Source organism: Callospermophilus lateralis, chromosome 10 (genome assembly GCF_048772815.1).
Source record: "Callospermophilus lateralis isolate mCalLat2 chromosome 10, mCalLat2.hap1, whole genome shotgun sequence".
Taxonomy (NCBI): Eukaryota; Metazoa; Chordata; class Mammalia; order Rodentia; family Sciuridae; genus Callospermophilus; species Callospermophilus lateralis.
In genome coordinates, this window is record NC_135314.1 from 126,092,718 (window position 1) to 126,117,392 (window position 24,675).

Sequence of the window (24,675 nt, forward strand, 5' to 3'; positions counted from 1 at the left end):
TAAACATTTTCAGGGCTAACACCTCTTGATGGTACCAGTTCTGACTGCTAGCAACTCTCAGTTTCAGGTGCCCTCAGCATTATAAGCTCTGCCTGCAACCCACTCAGCCTGTTCTATTCAGAATAGAAATCACAAATAAGCAAAATAAAAACCATCCAAAACAGGCATTTTTAGGACTTATGCTGCAGCATAAGGGAAAGCACTGACCCACCAAGGGTGAGAAGGAAGTGGTTTATGTAGACAAAATAGCAGGCTTGCGTGTGCACAGTGTCCTGCCAGTTAACCACAGAGGTTCTGCTTAGCCACAGGTAGGAAGGAGTGGGAGGTCTGAAGCACAGAGCCAGGGTCATCTGGAAAGGACCTGAGATCAAAGGTACCACAGCCAAAACAAGTTTCGGAGGTGCTTCATGGCATTTGGGGCAACCATGGCTGTCAAAGTCAAAGAAAGAAAAATTTCAAACTGCATATAAGGAAAAAAAAAAAAAAAGATCAGGCAACGTAGTCCGTGCCTGCCTGTCATCTCAGGGACTTGGGAGGCTGAAGCAGGATAGGAAGATCACAAGTTCAAGGCCAGTCTCAGCAATTTAGTTAGGGAAACCCTATCTCAAAGTAAAATAAATAAATAAAAGGCTGTGGATGTGACTCAGTGGCAAAGCATCCCTGTGTTCAGTTCCCAGTAACAACAATAAAAATTACCTCTTGGGGACTGTCAGGCCCTTCTCTTCTCAGAATGACTTTAATCTACCACCACTTTAGCCCCATGTCAAGGCATGCCTTTCCATGGAAGACTTTATGTTCAATGATGTCTCTTCACTCTGGTTGGTAGAAATTGGAATAATTTCTGGCCTCGTGAACTTTGGGAACTGTTCAATATATATATAATTTTTTTTTTTTTTTTGGTTTGTTGTTTGTTTTCAATTTAGGCATTGAACTCAGGGCCTTGCACATGCTAGGCAAGGTACCACTAAGCTACCTCCCTAGCCCACTTTCTTTACTTGTAGTTTGAAACAGGGTCGTGTTAAGTTGCCCAGGCTGGACTGGGAACTTGCAATCCTCCTGTCTCAGCCTCCTGAATAGCAGAGAATACAGGCATGTGCCACCATGCACTGCCTATTCAGCTTTTAAGTCACAGTTTTTCTTTGCCTAGCTCATGGATTTCAATTTCAGTCTATACACATGCAGATTGGTATTTTACCAAAGACTCGAGGACATGCCTGTACAGCTATCCAGAGGGTTTCTCTGAAAGATCCATCCTGGCTGGGAGCTCCGCAAATCCCAGCCACCTTGGATTCACCAAGCTTCTGTCTCAATTAATTGCTGTGGGCATTCGTGGGTTCCCTCATCCTGTACCACAATCTAGAGATTTCTTACCAGCAGAAAGAAGAGTCACCATCTGCTCATCTCTTCTGTTTCCCTTCTTTCAAGGATCCCAGTCCTACAGTGCTATTGTCCAGTATTTGTAAACACACGTTTCATGTTTTTCCTAGGTTTTTGGTTGTTATGGAAGGAAGGCACGTTCTATACTGGTTACCCTTTCACAGGCAGAATTTCACACTCATAAATCTGAAGTGTGCAACTAGGTTCCCATTTAGCCTTCCCTGAGGCACTGCTACAGGCTGGGACTGTGACCATAGGTATCCCAACCTCTCTGGTCAGAAGCTGACCTATGCGTGTGTCACTCATCACACATTCAGGAAGTAGACTAAATAAGTATTAAGATTTTATTTTTGCAGTTGTTTTAATATTTTGCAATAAATGTGAACTAAGAGTTTGATTCCAGTTGACATTATGAATTTTAAGTATTAAAATGTTTTTAAATGTGCAAAATCATTCCTTATCCACTCTTGTTATTATGTAAATCCTTGACACTTCACACGCTTCTGAAAAAATTCTTTCATTTTTAAGACCTTTATTTTATTTATTTTTATGCAGTGCAGAGGATCAAACCCAGTGCCTCACACATGCTAGGAAAGTGCTCTACCACTGAGCCACAACCCCAGCTTCTTCACACACTTTTTGTGACATATTTCTGCACCCTTGTAATCAATCGCCTTGCAAACTCTTGGGGCAGATTTGTTGCTTGGATTATATTTTAATGATTTAACTTGTATAAAATAATCACAGTATAGGGAGGTAAGTCCAGCAAATCTTATAGAGTTCTAAAAAGGAAAGGTACAGTGTAATCGATACTAAATTCAGAGCACAATTTTAATATAAAGAAATAGCTGGCTTTTTTTTTTTTTTTTTTTTTTTGTGGCACTGGGGTTTGAACCCAGAGCTTTATACATGCAACTGAACTATATCCCCAGCCTGAAATAGTTGTTTAAAAAAAAAACTGAGAACTTTCAGTGAAGTGTTCTGAAAAGACATAATTTTTATTTATTTTAATTTTTTGCAGTTATAATTCAGCTATAGTAAGAAATTGTAAAGATAACTGACGTTGGTATAGGTCCACATGGAGACAAATGAGAACGGGCCCCATGTAAGGATGGCCTTGGACCTGAGCCTAAGCAACTCCAGTTTAAAACTCCAGTTTGAAACCTGCAGTCTCACCAGGCAGAACTAACAGTGTGGCCTCCAGTGTGGCCCTAAGGCACAAATAAGTCACTTCTCCCCACCATGACAAACTCAGAGTGAAGTCTCTGGCATGTTGTCCTCACCCCATAAGGGGGGAAAGGCAAGAAAATCAGGGTGGGGACCACGACACCAGATGCTTTAATCCCAGGGCAAATGATGTCACTAAGAAACCTGGTGGCAGCTGATCGGGATTGAAAGGGGTGGGGTCAAAAGCTCCCAAATTTAGTATAAATGAAGGAGCAAATGAACAGACATTCAGCCAGCCAACACTGATGCCTTCACTCTAGAGAGCCTGATGAGGACCCAGACTGACATCTCAACTCTTCTCATCTTTGCCGATCCTCTGCATTTTCCTCACTGCTCCCAAACTCTACAGCCACATCCTGACCCTGGTGAGAGCAGCAACTTCTCCCTAGTACCCTCTCCTCAACTGGCCGTCAGCTCCACCCCAGGAGAAGCCTGCCTTGGTTCTTGGCCTGATGACCGCGGTCTGAGTAAGTGGGCATCTGCTGGACTAAAGCCTAAGGCTTGAGCCTTTGATCTGACACTTGAACTTAGCATGCAGAGTCTGTCATGAGCCTGTCATGATACAGTGTGTTTGCAATGCTTAGAATTAATCTAAAATTGTTTGCTGTGAATTGATGATGTCTACTGCAGTGCCTAGCATTAGGATTGTCATTTTCTTGATTAAGAACCTACAGAGTGAAATTTTATTAAGTGATTTGAGTGAATAAAGCATTGACAAAGGCAGAAACGCTTGGACATTCTTTATTTCTCCCCCTTGACTGCATAAGTCGCACCTTTTGCTTTCGTGACACCCCACCACATTTGAGGCTCCCAGCATCCACGTGGTTGCCCACCCTGAGCAGTTTTTACTTCCTGTGGAATGTGCAGGCTTCCAGAAGTTCTGTAAAGCATAACAAAAGAGAAAGACTGTCAGGTGCTGCCGATGCTTACTAAACACAGTTCTGCTGCTATTTTTAAAAAATAAGTGGTAGTTACAAAGTTTTGTGGTTTCATTTTTTTGTTGTTGTTGTTTTTGTCTGTTTGTTTTGTACCAGGGATTGAACCCAGGGGTGCTTAACCACTGAGCCACACCTCCAGCCCTTTCTGATATTTTATTTTGAGACAGGGTATTGCTAAGTCACTAAGTCTGAAGCTGGCCTTGGACTTGTGATCCTCCTGCCTCAGCCTCCCAGTTGCTGGGATTACAGGCAGGTGCTGCCATGAGCAGCTTAATAAAGTTTTGTTTTAAATAGGCTCAAACGCCTTCTCTGTGCATTTTCCTTTTTTCCTGCTCTCATCATCTCTAACACATGATATAACTCAGCAAAAATTCAGGCAAACTCTCAGCAGTTTGTTTACTCCAGCTCTAGTTTTATTTCCCCAATTTATTTCTTTATAAGGCTATCTAAAACAAGGATAGCTAGAAAGGGCCTACGACAGAACTATGCTTTATCTGTTTCTATTAATATTATTTACACATTTTACTTAAAACCACTGAAACTTTGTCCTCTATGGGTATTGCATACAGTTTCCCAAGACCTCTCCCTGTATTCAAGTGCTCACACATTCTTCTCACTTTGTGCCAAAATACAGAAATACACACGGAAACAAGTTCAACTCCCAAGTGATCTCAAATTCTACTGCAATCTTTTTCTCCTTCCAACAACTCAGCCTTTTTCGGAGGGTGTCTCTCACTGTTGCCTAATTGAGTCTCCTCCTCACTGATTCTGAATCCTCCTGCAGGGCAGGGAACAGCCCTCCAGGTCTTAGTGCTCCTGTCAATACCAGCCCAGGGCCTGGTACACACTTGTCCTTAGTACAAACATCGTTACCTTGAGCTCCAGGAAATTTCTCCTTGGTGTTCTATGCTACTTACCAGAGGTTAAGCATGGTTTCAAGTTAGCCATAGCCACAAGATATTCTGGCCCTAAGAATTTTTCAAAAGTTGTTTTGTTCTGAAGGTTAGCCAGACATTCTGTGTCATCACTAAACAGCAGGTCCTTGGTGGAAGATTCAAACAGCTGGAACATCATATATTCAAATCCATTTCTTCCAAAGAGCTCCTGGGTCAGACATACAGACAAACAGAGAGGGACCATGGGCCATAGGAAGCACAGAGGTTCATGTTCTGCCTCAGAAGACCTCTGTCGGTTGGACTGCTCAACTCCAGCCCCCGGGAAACCCCGAGACAAGGCAACAGTTTCGGGGTGTGGGGGGGTACTGCAGTAAAATGGCAGCAGACAACGTCTCTGGGTTCAAATCCCTGCTGTCTTTTTCTTGCTGTCTGTCTTAGTTCCACTGAGCTCAGTGAATCTGTTCACTCATTTCCAGACGAAGATGATAACACCAAATAGATGATGTATGTAAAGCAACTGGTAAATAGAAAGAATTTTAAGTTTTCCACCATATCACTATCTGGCTAACCACCATGAGATGTTTCCAACTTTCTGGATCATACTTGCATGTCTTTCTGCCGCCTGGACTCCTGGCTGCCTTATCTCTTCTCTGGATCTGTCCCTGGTACCCAATCATTTCTATCCCTTTGTTCCTCTCTCCTCTCTATCTCTGTCCATTTCCTCTGTGATCAAGGTAACAGCTTGTCCTATGTGGGAATTTTCCCAGGACCTCTTATTTTATCAGCTTTTCCTGGATTGTTCTCTTTTAACTGGGATGTGTGGGTGGTATATGCTAAGACACGGATTTCTCATTTGGGGAACATCCAAGAATGGGGTAAAAGGCAGAGGAAGCTTTGGATTTTCTGTAAGAGATCACTTGGTTTAGGCAGGCTGCTACTCCATAAGATGAGCCCTTGCTGGCTCCCTGTAGCCATCATAAGGTATCTGAATGTTGGCTTTTTAATGGTCATGAAGCCCTGGACAGTGCCCAGCCTGCCCAGGTTTAGGAAACACCTTTGTATCCACCCACGAGTCAGCTTGATTAACCTCCATTCTGCCTCTCCTACATTTAGCTCAGCCTTGTGTGAAGGGCTGTGAGCCAACTCCCTTATTTCTGCAACAGAAGAAGAGAGAAAGGTTTAATTCCCCAGGTGCCATGAATCTGCTCCAAGTCAAGTGAGGCTTAGGCAGACACTCAGGTGCCCCTTGTCTGAGGTTTTCCCACTCTACTTGGATGTGCTAGACGGCCCCAGAGAAAGTGAGTGTAGTCACCAGATGTAATCAGAGGCAGGACTGGGAGACTCAGGTCCCACTGCCCAGGGAGAAAGGCTGAGGCTTGGCTGGGCACATCTGTGCACCTCCACAAGCAAATTCAGAGCACTCAGTCAAAAAGGAGAGGGAGGGGGCCCTGGAGAGCCATACCTGTTGGTTGAAGAGTATTCTCCGGACGAAATCTGCCTTATCTTTCCTTGAGACCACAGCATGATTTGGCACTGTAGCCAGATGGCAGCTGTGGGCCTCAGTCACAGGCTTCCTGGTGCCATCAGGACACAGCAACTCAAAGTCTTTCTGCTTCAGATTCTTAGCCCATGCCTCAGTGTTCTTTCCTGAGGGGAGAAAAGTGGGTCAGCCACAGCTGATGGTTTGGGTCAAGATGCCCTCCCTGGGACAATGGGAGTGACCACCAGTGCCTGGGAGAGTCACGAAGTAAGAAAGCTCTCAAAAATAAAACTAAAGGGAAAAAACTCACAATTGAGAACATTTTTAGTGATGCTTTTTCAGTCCTACTAAAGGCAAAAATCTCTTAAAACAGGCCTGCGTGTCGGTCAGTTGGATTCAAGACCTGAGGGATAACCAACCCCAGCAGGTCTGACATGAAGAACTTTCTCATTCCCTAAATTTAAAACGTTAGGACCGAAGTCACTGGAGTCTGGTAAGGTTGCCCTGCTGGGTGGTGACTCCACACAAGAGACTCAGATCTTTCTCAGGTGGGAAAGGACTGTGCAGGCACATACCGTCAGTGTTCCGGAGGACAGCGGAGTGCCTCACAAAGGCCACATCTCCCTTCTCAACCAGACACCTGCACATGGAAGGCTGTATCAGTGAGGAGGGTCAATAGTAGTGGAAGGGAGACACAGAGAGGGAGTCACAGTCCCTGGCCACACACACACACTTCCTCACAAGCAACCATAACACCCACACCATCCCTGGGCATTAGATTAGGGGATGTAACAGAAAAACGGAACTGTCTATAGAGTTTCGGTTATGCATAACCATCATGCAAGTCCTCATTTTAAAGACTGACCAGTTTCTCCAGAGGAGATGCTTGTGTACTCCTAGTAACAGGGATATCCATGACTCTCTGGGTGAACCACAACTTTCAGCATCGGCGATTACAATCAGAGCAGAGGACGTGGCTTTGAAGGAGTTTTTTCACACTTACATCTACTCAGGATCCACAAGAACGAATGTGCTTCACTAGATATTTGTTCACCCTTAATTCCATGAAAAATGTTTCTCTATGTTCAAGGTACATTCTTTAATATGAAATGTTGAACACATTAGAAATCAGCCTTACGATATCCGGTCAGTTGGCAATGGCTATTAGTCGTCAGGAGCACCTCTCGCTCCTGTCTTTGGGTGCCTCTATACCTAAATTTGGCAGGGGGTGGGGGTGGTGGGGGTGTCCATTACTCTCATTCACATTTGCTGAATTCTCTCACCCCGTTTCTTTCCTTCATGACCCCTTCAGAGAATCACAGCCCTGAACGGGCATGATCACCTGTCTTGGGTGTGTCTACACCCCAGGGCGAGGCAGACAGAAAGACCTTCCTGCTCACTAACTTCTCCTGGATATTCTTTCCCTACGCCAGACAAATGTTCCTCAAAGTTGTAGGCTAGGGACCAGCAGCATCAGTGTGGCTGGAAATCTGGGAGAAATGCAAGCCTGGCCTTACCCAGACCTGGATGACGAACTCAGGAGGTGGGGTCCTGGAATCTGCTTTCTCAAGCCCTCAAGCTAAGTGAAATAAGCCAATCTCAAAAAAACCCCACAGGCCAGATGTTTTCTCTCAAATGCTGATGCTGATCCATAACTGGGCAGGTGGGGGTTATAGATAGGGAAGGATGGAGGAACTTTGGATTGGGCAGAGGAGAGAGAGGGGAGGGGAGGGGGTTTGGGGATGGGAAGGACGGTAGAATGAGACAGACATTATTACCCTATGTACATGTATGATTGCACAAATGGTGTGACTCTGCATTGTGTACAGAGAAATGAAAAGTGGTGCTCCATTTGTGTATAATGAGTCAAAATGCATTCTGCTGTCATATACAACTAATTAGAACAAATTTAAAAAATCAACCTCCTCAATGAGAACTATAAGGCTCTGAGCCATGGCCAGCACCTGCTGCTCTACAGATCACATGCCAGACCCCTCTCTCTCCACACTTGAACCCACAGACCTTCTTTGCTGACCTCAACCCAGCAAGATCCATCCCACTCTCATGCCCTGGTCTTTGCTGACCCTTCTTCCTGTATTACTCTTCCCCCAGATTTTCTCAGGCCTGATTCCCTCTCATTATTTAATTTTCATCTCACCTAGACCCTCTACTTGCAAAAGACTTCCTGTCATGGCCACCTTTTCTAAAATTGCTTTTGGCCAGAGGTATTGCTCATACCTATAATCCCAATGGCTCAGGAGGCTGAGGCAAGAGGATCACAAGTTCAAAGCCAGCCTCAGTAACTTAATGAGGCCACAAGCAACTTAACGAGATCCTGTCTCAAAGTAAAAAATGTAAAGGGCTGGGGGGTGTGGCTCAGTGGTTAAGCACCCTTGGGTTCAATTCTCAGTACCAAAAAAATAAAATAAAATAGTCCCTGATGACTGCAACATCACTCTGTAATAGTTTGGATGTTGACTGTCCCCAAGAGGGCCATGTGTTAAAAGCCAAGTCCCTAAGGTGATAGTATTGGAAGGCGGTGGTCCTTTGAGGAGGTGGGACCTTGTGGGAGGTCCTTAGGTTATGGGGGGGTGCCCTTGAAGAGGATTGATGGACCTCAACCCCTCCCTCTTTCTTTGCCTCCTGTCCATGAGGTAAAGGGTTTGTTCCACAGTGTGCTCTCACCATGATGTGCTGCCTCATTACAGGCCTAAAAGCATTGAGTCCACACAATCATGGACTGGAATCTCCAAAACCATGACTCAAGACAAACCTTTTCTCCATGTAAGCTAATTATCTCAGTCATTTTGTTACAGTGATGGAAAGCTGACTAATGAATCCCCCCTCCCTCGGTTCCTTGGCAGCACTTACAGTTGGAAAGAGTCTTATCCTTTATTTTTGTGTTTATTGTCCTACTCTTCATGTGGGACTAGGAGTGGGTGGAAAGGGACAGGGACAGGACCATGTGTGTCTAATTGGCTAGTATAACTCCTCTACGTAGAACAGCATCTACCATATATTAGCTGTTCAATAAGTATTTCTTGAATGGGTGGAAGAGCCCAGGAATATCTGTTTTCAAAAGATACTCATCAGCCAGGTATAAGAAGCAAGGTGACTGGTGTCCCTCCTGTGATTTTAAACTGAGGCTCTGATAGATTCCATGATGGTGGCTCTGCAGTCATCACTCTCACCCATCCCCAGGGCCTTGAGGTGCCCTAAGTCACCTGGGTCTGCAGGAGAGTGCTCTAGAACTGGACTGGACTTCAGTCCTTGGGGCCACTAGGAACTGCAGTAGTGTGATCTCTTATTATGGATCCTTCTAAATCAACACCCAGATGCTGGCAAAATGGAGAGGGTGAGAGACTGGGGTTAGTGCAAAGGGAAGGGCGGTGCCCGGGCAGTCCTTGCCTGAGCGCCCCGCTGGAGCCGTAGTACTTCTCGTGGCTGTTGGGAGCACACATGTGGGCTGGATTGCTGCTGCCACCACACAGAGCACAGAGGTGGGAATCTGGATCAGACCCAGGGGCACAGCTGCGACTGAAGAACTCATCTGCAAAGGACAGTCAGAGTCAGCTCTTCCCATGACAACAGGAAGGCTTCAGAGTATTTTTTTTTTCTCTAAAAATTTTGTGCAAAGGCACAGAATTATTTGGTGACATATTTTGAAGATCAAGAATCAAAATCCATTGTAGCAAAATGAAACTGAACCCCTATCTCTCATCCCTGCACGAAACTCAAAGTGGATCAAGGACCTGAGACCAGAGGAGGTGCCAACTACCAGAAGAGGTGCCAACTCTCTATTATGTCAGCTTAGGAGCCAAATTCCTCAATAGGACTCCTAAAGTGCAAGACATAAAATCAGAAATCAATAAATGGGATGGTATCAAACTAAAAAGCTTCTTCACAGCAAAGGAAACAATCAAGACATGAAGAGGGAGCCTACAAAATAGGAGAAAATCTTTGCCACCTGCACCTCAGAGTGTTAATCTCCAGAAAATTTAAAAAGAACTCAAAAAACTTAACACCCAAGAAATAAATAACCCAATCAATAAATAGGCAAAAGAACTGAACAGGCACTTCACAGAAGAAGAAATGCAATCAGTCAACAAATATTTGGAAAAATGTTCAACATCTCTAGCAATTAGGGAAATGCAAATTAGAGCTACACTGAGATTCCATCTCACTCCAGTCAGAATGGCAATTATCAAGAATACAAGTAACAATAACTGTTGGCGAGGATGTCGGGGGGGAAAAGGTACACTCATACATTGTTGGTGGGACTGCAAATTGGTGCAACCACTCTGCAAAGCAGAATGGAAATTCCTCAGAAAACTAGGAATGAAACCACCATTTGACTCAGTTATCCCACCCCTTAGTATATACCCAAAGGAATCAAAATTAGCATACTACGGTAATGTAGCCATATCGATGTTTATAGTGGCTCAATTCACAACAGCTAAGGGATGGAACCAAACTAGGTGCCCTTCAATGGACGAATGGATAAAGGAAATGTGGCATATATTCACAATGGAATATTATTCAGTCATAAAAAGAATGAAATTATGATATTTGCCAGTAAATAGATGTAACTAGAGACTATCATGCTAAGTGAAATAAGCCAGTCCTAAAAAAACCAAAGGCTGAATGTTCTCTCTGATACGGGAATGCTAACTCACAATAAATGAGGAAGGGAAGAATAAAAGTTTATAGAGTTAGATAAAAGGGAAAGAAAATGAAGGAAAGGTAGAGGGTGGGATTAGGCAGACAGTAGAATGAATTGGACATAACTTTCCTATGTTCCTATATGAATACATGACCAGTGTAACTCCACATCACGTTCTCCCACAAAAATGGGAAGTTATGCTGCGTGTATGTATAATATACCAAAATACACTCTACTGTCATATATATCTAAAAAGAATTTCATAGAATAAAATATAAAAAGAAGTTCCAGTTGGAACGAAGTAAAGGGAAATTAACTCCAGATGGATCCGGGTCTATGAGCCCAGAAGTCCACCTGTCCTGGCACAGAGCAATGGTGTCAAGGGACCGACACAGATCTTAGCCCTTTGAGAGGAGAAAGTGGAAGTCCCGGCTTGTTGAACCTGAGCTACACACCTGCTGTCCTCTGCTGCCCTCAAGGATTGCCCTTGAGACTCCAAGTCAGGAAAGCACGGCCACCAAGGCCAGCACTCCGTTCTGGGGGCTCATCCATAAGGAAATTAGCCTGGGCCCTGCCCTTTCAGGAACCTTAAGCCTGGGGGGCAACAGGCAGAAGTCAAGTAACCACAGCAGTGAATCCATGCCCCCCACCTCCACGCTCAGGAAAAGGAATGTGGTTCTATGAGGCTACGGAGCTGGGAGGAGGGGTGGGAGATGGAGAGTGAGGAGGTGGTCCCCAAGTAAGCAGCCAAGAGGAGCCTCCAGAGCAGGAGGCCAGCACCAGCAAAAGGCTCTCTTGAGGTGCAGTGGAGGGAAGGACACAGAGAGCTTCCTGGAGGTCACAGGGCTGGACCCCCACGTTAAGCAGGCAGGGAGCAAGCAAGGCAGAGCCCAGGGAAACTTTGACATCACTGTGTAGCTGTGTTCTTCATCCCTAGAGAAAGGGGAGCTTCTGATGGGTTTGGAGAAATGCTGGGCCAGGGGTAGTAGGCAGGATGCAGTCCGATATGCATTGTGCAAAGACAGGCCTGGCAGTGGGGTAGCTGGGACTCAGGGCAGGAGGCCAGGGTTGATGAGGGCAGTGTGGACTAACATAGAGCAAAGGGGTGGGGAATGGGTGGCAGGAAGAGAAACCGTCATGCTGGTGAGGGATGGCTATGTGGAGGGTGGCAGCTAGGTTTCCAGGCGGGTAAGTGGATGGACTGTGGGTCCTCTATTACCCTAGGCACTTCGAGGACAAAGCCAGACTCAGCAGGGATGACACATTCCATTTTAGACAGGATGAGGTGATTGTGCCTTTCAAATATCTGATCTGTGAAACAGACCAATATATACACGTCTGGAGAGATGTGTGCTGGGGAGAAGGACCCGAGAGTTCTCTATCTTTCTATAACAACAGCAGCCAACGTGGACCTTGTGCTTAGCACATGCCTAGCTTTGTTTGTGGCACTCCTTTTCATGCTAATGGAACCTCACGGGTGGATGTGAGCACTTGGGGATTGGAGGAAAGAGTTGCTTTATGCATCTCAAATATTTCTTAAATTTGTTGGGAAAGGGGGATCTTGTAGGGGTAGGAGAAAAACCAAGACTGTGTTTTTTTCCACAAAATCCAGGAAATAATGTTTGAAGGGGACTTGAGGAAATGGTGCTGAGAAGTCAAGAGGAAGGAGCTGGGCACACCCTTCCAGGAGAACAACATGGAGGGCACTGGTGGAATATGCTGCCGAGCCAGACAGCGGGTTGCTGAGGAGCAGGTGGGCAGTGGGTAGTTCAGACAATGCTTTGAAGATGCCTGGCAGCAAAGGGAGGAGGAAGAAAAATCAGGAGCTGGAGGAGATTATTGGGAGGAGGGGGTGAGTTTTAAAGATGGAAGGCATTGGGTGTGTTGACCTGTTGAAAGAAATCATTACACATACCAGAGGAAAGAGTAAAAACAGAGGGTCTGAGACTCTGGAGGGGAGGCCGGTGGGGTGACCAACACCCAGGTGCAGGCAGAGGGACTGGCTGGAGAGAGGAGGAGGCCCACAGCTTCAGCAGTGGGAAGCTGAAGGGGAATCTTTCTTTTTTTTTTTTTTATTGGTTGTTCAAAATATTACAAAGCTCTTGACATCTCATATTACATATATTAGATTCAAGTGGATTATGAACTCCCATTTTTACCCCCAATACAGATTGCAGAATCACATCGGTTACACATCCACATTTTTACATAATGCCCTATCAGTAACTGTTGTATTCTGCTACCTTTCCTATCCTCCACTATCCTCCCTCCCCTCCCCTCCCCTCCCATCAATCCCTAAAAAACAAATACCAAATGTCTTCTTTGATATAATGAGAGCAACTAAGAACAGAGCAGGGAGGAAGAGCAGGAAGAAAAGATTAACATTAATCAGAGACATGAGGTGGGAGGGAAAGGGAGAGAAAAGGAAATTGCATGGAAATGGAGGGAGACCCTCAATGTTATACAAAGTTACACATAAGAGATTGTGAGGGGAAGGGGAAAATAAACAAGGAGGGAAATGAATTACAGTTGAAGGGGAATCTTTCTAATGGCTTCAAGCATCTCCTGTAGGTGCCCAATTAACCATTGGCTGAGAAAGACTGGCAGATGGGTGAGGGTCTGAGGTGTGTGAACCATTAGACCATTAGGGTAACAAAGTGTGGAGCAGAGAATCTGAGGGTGCTTATGAGTGTCGGCTGGAGCATTTCCAGTGACAAGAACTGCTCTGCTGCCCTGTGACAGGTGACATTCTCCAGGTGTCATGCTGCAGGGGTTCTGCAGGGCTGGGATTTGTCAGATAGGTGGGGAATGCAGAGGAGCAGGAAATGTTTAGGTTCTGGCAAAAAAAAAAAAAAAAAAAATAAGCTGAAAAGACTCATGTGAGAATCTAAGCGAGATGAACGTGAAAGACACTGCCCCCAGGGACTTAATGGTGGACATTTTGCAATTAAGAAAGCAACACAATTTGGATTTCATGTGAAAAAATCACACACACACACACACACACATCCTCACCCCACACTTGCTTTGCTTGTTTCCTGAACAATTTGTGAGACTTCAGGAATAGAGCTACTTCCCTGAGAGCTGCCTTTGGGGCCAAGCGGGTGAGGAGAAAGGGGCACCCCAAGTGTCTGGCAACCCCACCTCCACTTAAGGAATTCCTTGCCATTCATCCAGCGGAATTTCTCCCCAGGCACACACCCAACCAGGAAGACCTCCAGAACACACTCACCAAATTTACAGGACCCGGTTTGGTTGCGTATTAAACCCATGGGGACGTTCCAGCCTGCGGAAGTGCCCACCGCAGTGTGGCAGGACTTCTTGCCTCGCAGCGTGTCCCAGGTGACATCAGCATCGGATTTCTTCACCACGGCCACAACGTAATAACCTTGCAGGGGAGATACCAACATGCAACTTATTTTCTTTTGGGGGGTTGGGGGGAGGGAGGAGGATGGAGGACATAAGTGAGATCTGACCAGCCTTCTTCACCAAGCCACTGAATGGCATCTCTACATGGTGTCCAACGTGAGCTGGACATTCTCCATCTCCATTCCGTCCCCCCCCCTTGGCTGTGGATGTGAAAACAACACTTTCAATGTTTTCTTGCAGTTAAATCCTTAGGAGAAATCAGAATGTGTGACATTGAGAGAGAGGAAGTGACCCAGGGGTCCTCTGCCTTCCCTTTTAACTCTTTCTCCTAGGAAACAAAGTCGGGAAGTGTGGGGTCTTTCTGTCCATCTCTCCCTTCTCCACACTAATAGATCAGAGGCTATTACAGCAACTGCAGGAGCAACAGCAGTGTGGGTTCTCGTCTCCACCCCGGCTCACGGTTATAGGGCATGCGGTAAAATCACTGCACTTGGGGAGGTCTTGGATGTGGGAACTGTCCTAGAGACTCAGTTCCATTTCTTCTGGGTGGGAGGCATTCCAGGAACTTAGGGTCTAATTTTTACTAACACTGAAATCCCCATATTGAATTCCTGCCTGCTTAAAATAGTGCTTAACTCCTTCACTGATTTCTCACTAATGCCTGTCCTTTCAAGCCAAGAGCCAGACCTTCTCAGAGAAGATCCAAGTTTTCTGAGCAAGTTTCCTCAAGGGAAAAAAATAATATACATATATACATACATATACACATATGCACATACCTACATACATAAGATACTTATATACTATATATTTATAATATATGTATAAATACATGTAAGTATACGTATTTAGAAATGGATTTCAGTATAATCATTGTAAATTGGGGGAGGGTGTGTGTATAGAGAGAGTGCTGACATACAATTTAATACTCCAGCACACTCTGAAAATGCATTGTAAAGGTGCTAGCCTCTGCCTGCTGCTCCCCTTAGGAGATGGAAACACCTTGAACCCCTCATCTTACTCTAGCAGGGACCCTCCCAATACCTATCATTATTAGGTCCTGGGCCAAAGATACAAAAACTACCACACCCCAGACGCATCTACATACATGTACCCACGTGTATTGCACATGCAGCCTACTGTTGCAATGGAATCCTTCTATGTGTTCTTTTCTGCAAGTTGCTTTATTCCTCCTCAGTAGTATATTGTGGACATCTTTTTGATTCAACAGAACTAGACATAGCTATCTCATTCTGATGGTGGAATCTAAGGGATGGCCTCTTACCTGGATTTATTGTGTTATAGTCCCCCTACTAGTGGGCATTTACATTGGGACCCATTTTGTCTCATCACAAGCCACAAATTTATATAACTCTTTGTACCTATGAGAGTGCACCTTAAGTATGTCTATTTAATTGCAGTTCATTAGAAAGAACTTTAATAACTTCTTTCTTAATTTCTTATCTTACTGCATTCACTTCCAAAACAATGCTGACTATCTTTGGTGGGACTGGGCAGTCTTGCCTTATTCCTGGCTGTAGAAAATTGTCATTAAGTCCCAAGTTCTCAATTCTATGAATTTTTCAACAAAATTGGCATGGGTGCATTTAAAATAGAATTGGAAATAATAATTCTGAAGCTTATGTATATTATGATATCAATTAATATTATTATTCTGTATTATATTTAAGTTTTTATAGGTGTTCAACATCTGGGACAATGGAACAAAATGGGTTAGTATTTCAGTTTTCCTGTCCAAATATTATATAACTGAATTGTGCCTGTTGAGTAAGGCCTGATTACAAAATGGAATTGGCTAAATTAGAATCATAAATCTTGGCCGACCTCGGTAGCGCACACCTGTAATCCCAGTGGCTCAGGAGGCTGAGGCAAGAGGATCTCGAGTTCAAGGCCAGCCTCAGCAACTTGGCGAGGCTCTAAGCAACTCAGTGAGACCCTGTCTTAAAATTAAAAAATGAAAAGGGTCAGGGATGTGGCTTAGTGGTTAAGCACCCCTGAGTTCAAACCCTGGTACCAAAAAAAAAAAAAAAAAAAAATCCTAAATCTTCAGAATTAGAAAATAGTGTGGCTCGACACCAAAACAACCACATATGCACACTCCTTTTCTGGGTGCTGTAGATCAGATCTCCACCTACTCCAGCACAGAAAAGTCACAGTCAGCATGGCAGACACAAGGCCAGGGTGCCAGTCACTTCCTAAAGGACCTCAGCCACTTAGCCTCTAGGAGCCTGAATTTCTCCTCAGTAAAATCCACACTGGAGGGCTGGTGAGGAAGGTCCAATGCACTAATAGGAGCGTATGTCCAGTAGGAACGGCAAGGGTAGGTTCCGCCCTAGGTATGCAGCAGTGCTGCTGGGGACAGAGGCCAAGCCAGCTTTGCATGTTAACAATGAATGGTGGCGGCTGCTGCTCCTTTTTCTTCCCCAAATCTAATAATAAGCCCTTGTGTCTCCCAACAGCAGGTCTCCACCTCTGAGTCCCGGCATCTCTGATCCCACTCACCTTCCAAGGGGGCATTCACACACTTTGACCCAAGCTGCTCACTGCCCTGTTTGGGTTCTACAAAGAAAAAGAGGAACAGTCACAGTCGGGGGCACTAAACTCCTTCACAGTACTCCACCTGAAGTTAGGAGCTTCCATGGTACAACAAGGCAAGACTATCCCCTTCCCACTGACCCTCAGGGGGCTTCATCTCATCGACCTCCCATCACATGTCCTCGTGATGGACCAGATCCTGGACCACACATATCCTCTGCAACATGCATGTGGCAAGAATAAAACGAGAAGCACTAACTAAGCACTCTGTCATTGGTTGTCAACTAGCCAAGGTTCTACAAGCCCCTTTAATCTCCTCTCTCCCTGCTCTTTGCCATCTGAACATTAGGTTCCATCCCATAATCTCCTCAATACTCAGGCAGGTACAAAAGAAAGAAAATGAGATGCATTGAAGGGGAGGAGAGGCAGAGACCCCTGCAGATCTCGGCAAAGACCCCTTTGCATTAGCTGTGTGCAATCCCCTGTCATTTCCTGAGTTAGCAGACAGCTCTAACACAGGGGCGATTCGTCCGCCCTGGGCAGACTCTGCTCTGTGTCCTCCAATGCTGTTCTCTCAGTCACAAAGGTATTATTTCAAGGTCTTTCTTGACCTTTCAAGTCCTGCATCTGTATCTTCCCGGGTTCTGACTTTGGGGAGGGGTGTTTTACCTACTAGCTATACTTCAACAACAACCACTGTTATCTTGTCTCTGAGCTACATTCCTTCTTCATCTTTTTATGTCCATGCCGGGGGGGGGGCACAGGGGGTGTAGAAAACAGAGAGGTGTACCCCTTCACTTACCGTAATTCTCTGCCAGGACAGGCACCAGGCCACAGTGGCCTGCTATATAGACAAATCCTCCATCCAAGCTCACGGCATCAGCGTCTCCTTTCTGGAGTTAAGAAACAAATCAAGGATGCTACAGCAAGACTGTCTCCTTCCCACTGACCCTCAGAGGGCTTCATCTCATTGGCCTCACATCACATGTCCTTGTGATGGACCAGATCATGGATCACCCATACTTCTGCCACATCTGTGGGCTTTAGAAACTGAACATGCCTTTGGCCTGTTGATCCTAGAATGAGTGCCCAAGCCAGGCCAGGCTCTCTGGATTTCTCTGTCCTTCCAGGAGACCCAGGTGCTCTAGGAGACCCATGCCAAGTCCCGGACATGCCCTCACCTCACTGTGACCATCGTCAACTCAACAGTCCACGTGGCCAGACTCGGGGACTGCGTGCATGTTTCTATGGAGCATGATTTCCTTCCAATAATGAAATTCAAATCTGTTCACATAATCCCACTAGCACTGTACTCACAACCCTGGCACAACAAAGGTTCTCAATAAAAAAACTAATTACTCTAAATAATTAATTAACAATCAACTTATTATTTTAATTAAAATTTCCAACCGCAGAGCAAAAAACGTATACCTATAGTTATAAATAAGGTCATTGTTATGGTATGGATGTGATGTGTCCCCCAAAAGCTCATGTGTGAGACCATGCAAAAAGGTTTGGAGGAGAAATGATTAGGTGTGAGAGTCTTAACCCTATCAATGAATAAATCCCCTAATAGGGATTAACTGAGTGGTAACTGAAGGGGTAGGGTATGGCCAGAGGAGGTGGGAATTGAGGCATGGCTTTAGGGTATATATATTTGTATCTGGCAAGTGGAGTCTCTCTCTCTCTGCTTTCTGATCATCGTGTGAGCTGCTGCCCTCTGCCACACTCTTCCACCATGATGTTCAGCCTCACCTCGAGCCCTAAGGAATGGAGCCAGCCTTCTATGGACCAAGACCTCTGAAACTGTGAGCCCTCCAATAAACTTTTCCTCCTCTATTGTTGTGCTGGTCAGATCCTTTTAGTCACAGCAGTGAGAAAGCTGACTAAAACAGGCATCGAGATAAAAATACACTGATTCATAAACACTGTTCACTTTTGACATATCAGCTGTCCTAGAAATTTAAAAAATAGCAACTACAGCAGCCCAACCTTACCAGACCTTTAATATGTCCCAGGCTATTTCCTAAACATTGTGCAGTGATTACCTTATGTATTCCCACACAAACTCAAATAAGGCAGGTACTATAATTTCCCTTCTCAGATAGATTAGCAAACAGAAGCAGAGGGAAATTTAATAATTTGCAATCCTTCTGCCTCAGCCTCTGAAGTCACTGGGATTACAGGCATGTGCCACCTTGCCCAACTCAAGTCTTTGAATTATAATGATATCCAACATTTATTGAGTGATCACTCTATGCCAGGCAATGTTCTGAGCACTTAAATTGTAATCCTTACAACTGGAAAATTTAGGAGATAATTATATTTAACTAGCAAGATCTTAATCCTATGGGTTGGAACCAGGTTTACTAAACTTAGGATCTTCTCAAGAAAGACTGCCGTACAGTCTCTTCAGTGTATCAGTTTTTTAGTCTTTTGTGTTTAATTTTTTTTCCAAATTGCAAAAAAACACTAACTGCCCACAGAGAAATGGAAAGTTTATAACACAGTTTCATCACTCAGAAATGATGGGACGATGATCTCTGAGTGGTGAAGGTGTGAATGGTTTTGTTAATGGGGGAAGGTGTGAATGATTTTGCTAATTTTTCATGGACCTGCCAACATGTAGGAAGATTTTTATGATCAGAAAAAAATTGAGGGCTGACAAGGTCAATCAGCACTGACAATCCACAGTGGCCCTGACCACACCCTAGAATGTGCCCCTACTCTCCACAGCTCCTGTGCAGGACATCCCAAGGATCCCAGACTCCAGAGCTGAGCCCAAGGAGTCCAACTCTGTTTCTGCTTGGCCTTAGATGGAGTGGCCCATGGGGCAAGAAGGGTGGGGATTTGGAGTGTGTTGGGGTAGCGTGTTAGCCTGGATGCCAGAAAGGAGGCTGGGAAGGGGGCCTTCAGTGCCATACGTGGCAAAAGCACGCTGTGTCTGAGTGAGTACAGCTGTAGAGGGGCCCCCTACCACAATGGCGGCAATGCAGTCCTCAGGAGTCTCCTCCATGGTGCACGCCAGGGCACCACCACTCACTGCACTCCACTGGTCACACTTGGCCTTTTCCTGGTGGCCCACTGCACACCACTGTATCTTCTGGGAGTCTTCCACACCTGGGATGGGTGGAGAATAGTCAGGGATCCAACGGAAGTTCCAGATGGCTGCAGAGTGGCTGCCCAAGGGACTCCCCACTGACAACAGCAAAGTGCCTTATCCCAGGACACGGCTTGGTTCTCAGGATGAGCAACCAAGATAGAGATTTCCCTCACATCTGCCCTCACCTCCGGCATCACTTCCCCAGGGAGGCCTCAGAGCCCCAGTCCAAATCAGAACCTTCTGGAACTTTCCCTTACAGAACGAGGCTTCCCATCAGGGGAGCGGGCCCCAGCTGGGAGTCACGTGTTCTGGGCGGGCCTGATCTCCTCCCCTTGCCCAATGTCTTTCCTCACCACCCTGTTCCCACCTCCAACATGGTGGCAACACTTTTATAGATGCTTGATGACTACTGATTTACTAACGAGAGGGAAAAATAGAGAAGGAAAGAAGAAATCAACTGTGGGGATACAGAAGAAGGCAGGAACCGGACTCAAAACCTCTGGAATCCTAGTTCTGCTCCTGTGCCTAAGGTGGTAGAGCCCCTGTACCCATTCCCATTCAGAACGAACTATTCTCCCTATGAAACAGACCTGTCACTAGGCCAGTCTCCAGAACCATCATTACTTCAAGTCCTCCATAATAAGAAGATCTTCGAAACCCTTTTGTAATCATATAACTTAGGCCTTTCTCCCAACTTAGAAGAAAATCTACCCCTTAACCCAGCTCAGTTGGTAGCTCCCACGGGCTCTGCAGGCTGGTAAGTTTGCATGAGGCCTGGAGGTATCAGGAAAGCCTCAACCCATGGTCCCTGCCCTGCCTGCTGCCCAAGATGGCCGGGCCCCTCCCAGAACCTTCCATACCTCCCTTTAGATGCTGAGTGAGAGAATAGTACTCATAGCCCAGGTACAGCTTGGCGTCCATCTTACGGGGGACCCTTAAAAACCCATGGGCGGCGTCCGTAAACAGCAGGTCTTTCCCCAGAGGGGAGCCGAAGAGCTGGAATCCTGAAGACTTGTCCTTTCCAAAATGTTCCTGTTCACAGGAAAAAAAGAAAGAGTGAAGGAGAGAGGTTGGCACTGAGGTAAAGATAAAGGTCAAACAAACCCAAAGCCAGATGAACCACACGCTCCAGAAATATGAAATGGAAAATTCCAGAGATAAGCAATAAACTTTAAATAACTCTTATTGCCATATATTGTTGTAATTATTCTGGTTTGTAAATTATTTTGTTAATCTCTTCCTGTGCCTGATTTATTAACTAAACTTTATCACGGGTTTGAATGTATAGGGAAAAACATAGTACAGCTGGTCCCCAACTTATAATAGCTTGACTTAGAATTTTGTAATGTTATAACGGGTTTATCTGGACATAACTCATCATAAATTGAGGAGCATCTATGTAGAGTTTGGTGCTATCCATGGATTCAGACATCCATGGAGGGTCTTGGAATGTATCCCCATAGATAAGGAGGGACCACGGTGAAGGCACAAGGACAATAGCCAGGACCTCTGACATCCTTGAGGCTCGCGGTGTTCTCCAGTATCTCCAGGAAATGCTTTACTCAGATCTCAGCTGGTGGCCTTAGTGGCCTCAGGGAGACTGCCGGGGGTTGCCCCCAGATCTGTACAAAGGGGTACCAGGTGGTCCTGTGTCAAGCAGCTGCCCCTCTCCAAGATGGGCTTCTGCTCTGTGCTCCCCGGGGGCAGTGGGGGAAGGCTGCCTCATTCTTGACTGATGTCCCCACTGGCTCTGGTGGTCTTCACCCTGACGTGGCTGATGGTCCAGTCACATGCCATTGGAGTAGAGGCCAGGCACCCTGGGCTCCTCTTCCCTTCTCTCCCAGGCTGCCACTGCATGACCAGTTGTGAGACATCAACAGTGTCCTTTCCCCTTTCTGGCCTCCAAAAGAACAAAGGGTCCTTTGCCGAGGACTCCAGCTGCCTGGCCCAAAGCCACTCCTGATTGCGGCTATGGTGATGCCTATCCTCGTGCTCTTTCAAATGACTGCTTTTCACTTTTGCTTTGGTTCTGCGTAAATGTCACCTGCTGTCCTCACCAGAGACCCCCTTCCATTTCCTCTGGGAACACACAGCTTACTCCCCAGGGCCCAGGAATCTCCCCAGATAGACCCTTCAAATCAGTTTCTCTGTCCTCCACAGAGTACGTAATCCATGTCCCCAAGGCTGTGTGATTCCATGGGGTGATAAGGGGAATGTGTCCTCGTTTGTGTCTCCTCCACACTCCTCCATGAGCAATTGGAGGGTAAGTCTTTGCTTAATTTCTCAGTGCCCTGTGCTGAGCACAGAGTGTTGAGAGATGGAGCAGGGTGATGGACAGGGGCTGACTGGGACAGACTGTCACCAATGCAGGACAGAGAGGGCATGCTCATGTCCTGGGACCCACTGGAAGGGAAGTCAGGAGGGCAGATCTCAGGCCAGCAAGGCCCTAGGGGACCAACTCATGAGACAGGTGAGGTTGACACCTGTGAGGATTTATTTAGAACCAGGAGAGAACAAAGTGAGGTCAGAGGAGCTTCTGCAAAGAATCTTTAGCTCTCCAGGCTGGTGACGGCAGTCAAGGGCCTTCTGGCCTCTGCTGTCTGTTATAAATATAGACCAAGTGCCTTGCCTGTGAAGCGGGTCATGACTGGGCAAAGTGGCAGGGTTCCCACTGTGTCTTGAACACAAAAGAACTTCTAGAGTGACCAGAAAGCAAGGAGGAAAATCCCCAAATCCAAGCAGAGAGCTCTAAGCAGGGGAGAGGGTGGTGGGTGGGGATACCTGAGCCTGGTTGAGAAGCTCCCAGATCAGATCTTCCTTGCCATCCACGCTCCGAGCCACGACAGCATGAGAAGGAACCCGGGCCAAGTGGCAATTCTCATATTCATCCACAGGCTTCCGGGTGTTGTCTGGGCAAAGCAGCTCATACTGGTCCCTGTCAGCCTTCTGTTCCAGGTTCTCTGGGGAGGGAAAGTCCAGATGAGCCAACTGCAGCAGAACCATGAGCTGGGGTGTGCCCTCCACACTGAACCACACAGTGTGACCTGAAGGGAACTGAGACAGAATCTTTTCAATACACATTTTCATGCATTGGAGGAACTGGAGATCTTGGCAGTGAAATGACTGGTTCACAGTCTCACTGCAGATAGCTATGGCTGGAGGCATGCCTAGCCCAGGGCCCGCCCAGCTGCTCCACTTCTCTGTGTCTGCTCCTAGGGATAATAACTGCAAGCTGAGCATTCATGGCCCACCCATTTCACTTAATCCTCACCACACTGGGGGAGGCCAATCATATAGGAATCCCACTGTGGAGATGAGGAAAAAGAGTCAGAGAGGTAAGGTAACTTGTCAAAGTCTCAGCCAATCTGGGCTGACCCACTGCTGGGCCAAGACAATCTAGGTCCCTACTAGAGCAGCCATATTTCCCTGGAGGCAGAGCCTGCTGGGGAAAGGCAGGGGAAGGCCCAGGGATGGAAGGAGGCCTAGGGTACCAGCCCAAGCACTCTGCAAGTACAAAGAAACAGACTCCCCGGTTCCCTCACGAAGGTGTTCCGGCTTCAATGCATTCCTAGGTTGAAGTGCTAATCCCCAGTACCTCACATGTGACAGTATTTGCAAATAGGATTCTTGCAGATGTAATTAGTTAAGATGAGGTCATACTGGAATAGAGTGGGTCCCTAATCCAATACGACTGGTGTCATAAAAGGGGGAGATTTGGGGAGAGACAAGCAAGCAGGAAGAATGCCACGGGGACATGTAGGCAGAGATTGGGGTGATGTGTCTGCAAGCTGAAGAACCCCACAGATTGCCAGCAAGCTAGGAGAGAGGCTTGGAATAGATCCCCCACCACCCCCAGTCCTCAGGAAGATGAACCGTGCCAACACCCTGATCTTGGAATTCTAGCCTCCAGAACTGTGAGATGCTGCTTAAACCACCCAGTGTGTGGACTTTGTCCTGACTGTCCTAGCAAATTAATACAGAAGGACTTTGGGGTTGATAAACTCTCACCCACCAACAGTCAATTGCACCCCTGAAACCAGTGTACACTCTCTCATAAAATTCTCCTTAAAAGGTAATCAGGGATAGCCAGATGTGGTTGGGGTGGCACATGCCTATAATGCCGAATATTCAGGAGACTGAGGCAGGAGGATTGCAAGTTCAAGGCCAGCCTCAGCAACTTAGGCCCTAAACAACTTAGCAAGACCCTGTCTCAAAAAACAAGATAAGGGATGGGATATAGTTCAGTTGGTAGAGTGCTTGCCTCGCATTCACAATCCCCAGCACCACAAAAAAGAAAAAGGGCTGGGGTTGTGGCTCAGTGCTAGAGTATCCCTGCATTCAATCCCCATGACCTCAAAATAATGATAATTTTTTAAAAAAAAGCAGTACATGAGGGTAGTCAGAAGTAAATCGGGATGGTCTGGGCACAGCCTGCGGTTTCCATAATATTAATGTGTTTTCAAATTCTTCAGGGTGAGTGCTAGACCATGAGCAATCAAAGGACATAATGATAATTACTTGGAACCATTTGATTCTAGGAGGTGAGACTTGGAGGTGACCCCACTAATTTAAGTAGTTGATAATAGGACATGCATCAATTGCCAAAACGCTGACAAAGGAGGCCAAATTATCATAATGAGACAGCGAAATGTGAATGGCTGAATAAGAGAACAAAGGACACTGAAGGCATTGTGTCAGGAAAAGACAGGAGGTCGCGGTTGTGAGGAACTAAGGCCAACGAAAATGGGAGGACTTAAAAATCCTCCTGGAGGTGGTAGACATTTGTTACAAAAATGGGCTTAGCAGAGTGAATACAAATTCGGGTCTTAAACATTTCATGTGGAACCGTGTGCTCTGTATGGGATAGATATTTCATTGGCTATAAGACCAGAGACTGTCATATCAGCTTCTCCAAAGATGCTCTTTGGTTGGTTTGTTGCTGGTAAGTTATCCAAAATGCTAGAAAGGCAGACTGAGTCCGGGTTAGGGCTCAGGGTTAGAACACTCACCTAGAGTGCCCGAGGCCCTGGGTTCAATCCCCAGCACCACAAAAAAAAAAAAAAAAA

General features: G+C 46.0%; 1 protein-coding gene across 3 annotated transcripts in view; it reads right to left on the reverse strand.

Annotated features, from left to right (window-relative positions):
• Positions 1-3,341: 3,341 nt before the first annotated feature.
• Positions 3,342-24,675, reverse strand: part of LOC143408449 (inhibitor of carbonic anhydrase-like) — a 40,423-nt gene continuing 19,089 nt past the window's right edge. For all 3 annotated transcript variants that reach the window (XM_076868202.2, XM_076868201.2, XM_076868200.2), the window contains exons 7-17: positions 22,391-22,569; positions 20,470-20,641; positions 19,484-19,626; positions 17,309-17,399; positions 16,474-16,530; positions 13,814-13,969; positions 9,327-9,468; positions 6,494-6,558; positions 5,901-6,085; positions 4,460-4,646; positions 3,342-3,484 (exon numbers count right to left, since the gene is read on the reverse strand). In XM_076868202.2, coding sequence (XP_076724317.2) covers positions 3,450-3,484; positions 4,460-4,646; positions 5,901-6,085; positions 6,494-6,558; positions 9,327-9,468; positions 13,814-13,969; positions 16,474-16,530; positions 17,309-17,399; positions 19,484-19,626; positions 20,470-20,641; positions 22,391-22,569 — 1,412 coding nt within the window. In that variant the 3' untranslated portion in view covers positions 3,342-3,449. The remainder of the gene's footprint in view (positions 3,485-4,459; positions 4,647-5,900; positions 6,086-6,493; positions 6,559-9,326; positions 9,469-13,813; positions 13,970-16,473; positions 16,531-17,308; positions 17,400-19,483; positions 19,627-20,469; positions 20,642-22,390; positions 22,570-24,675) is intronic.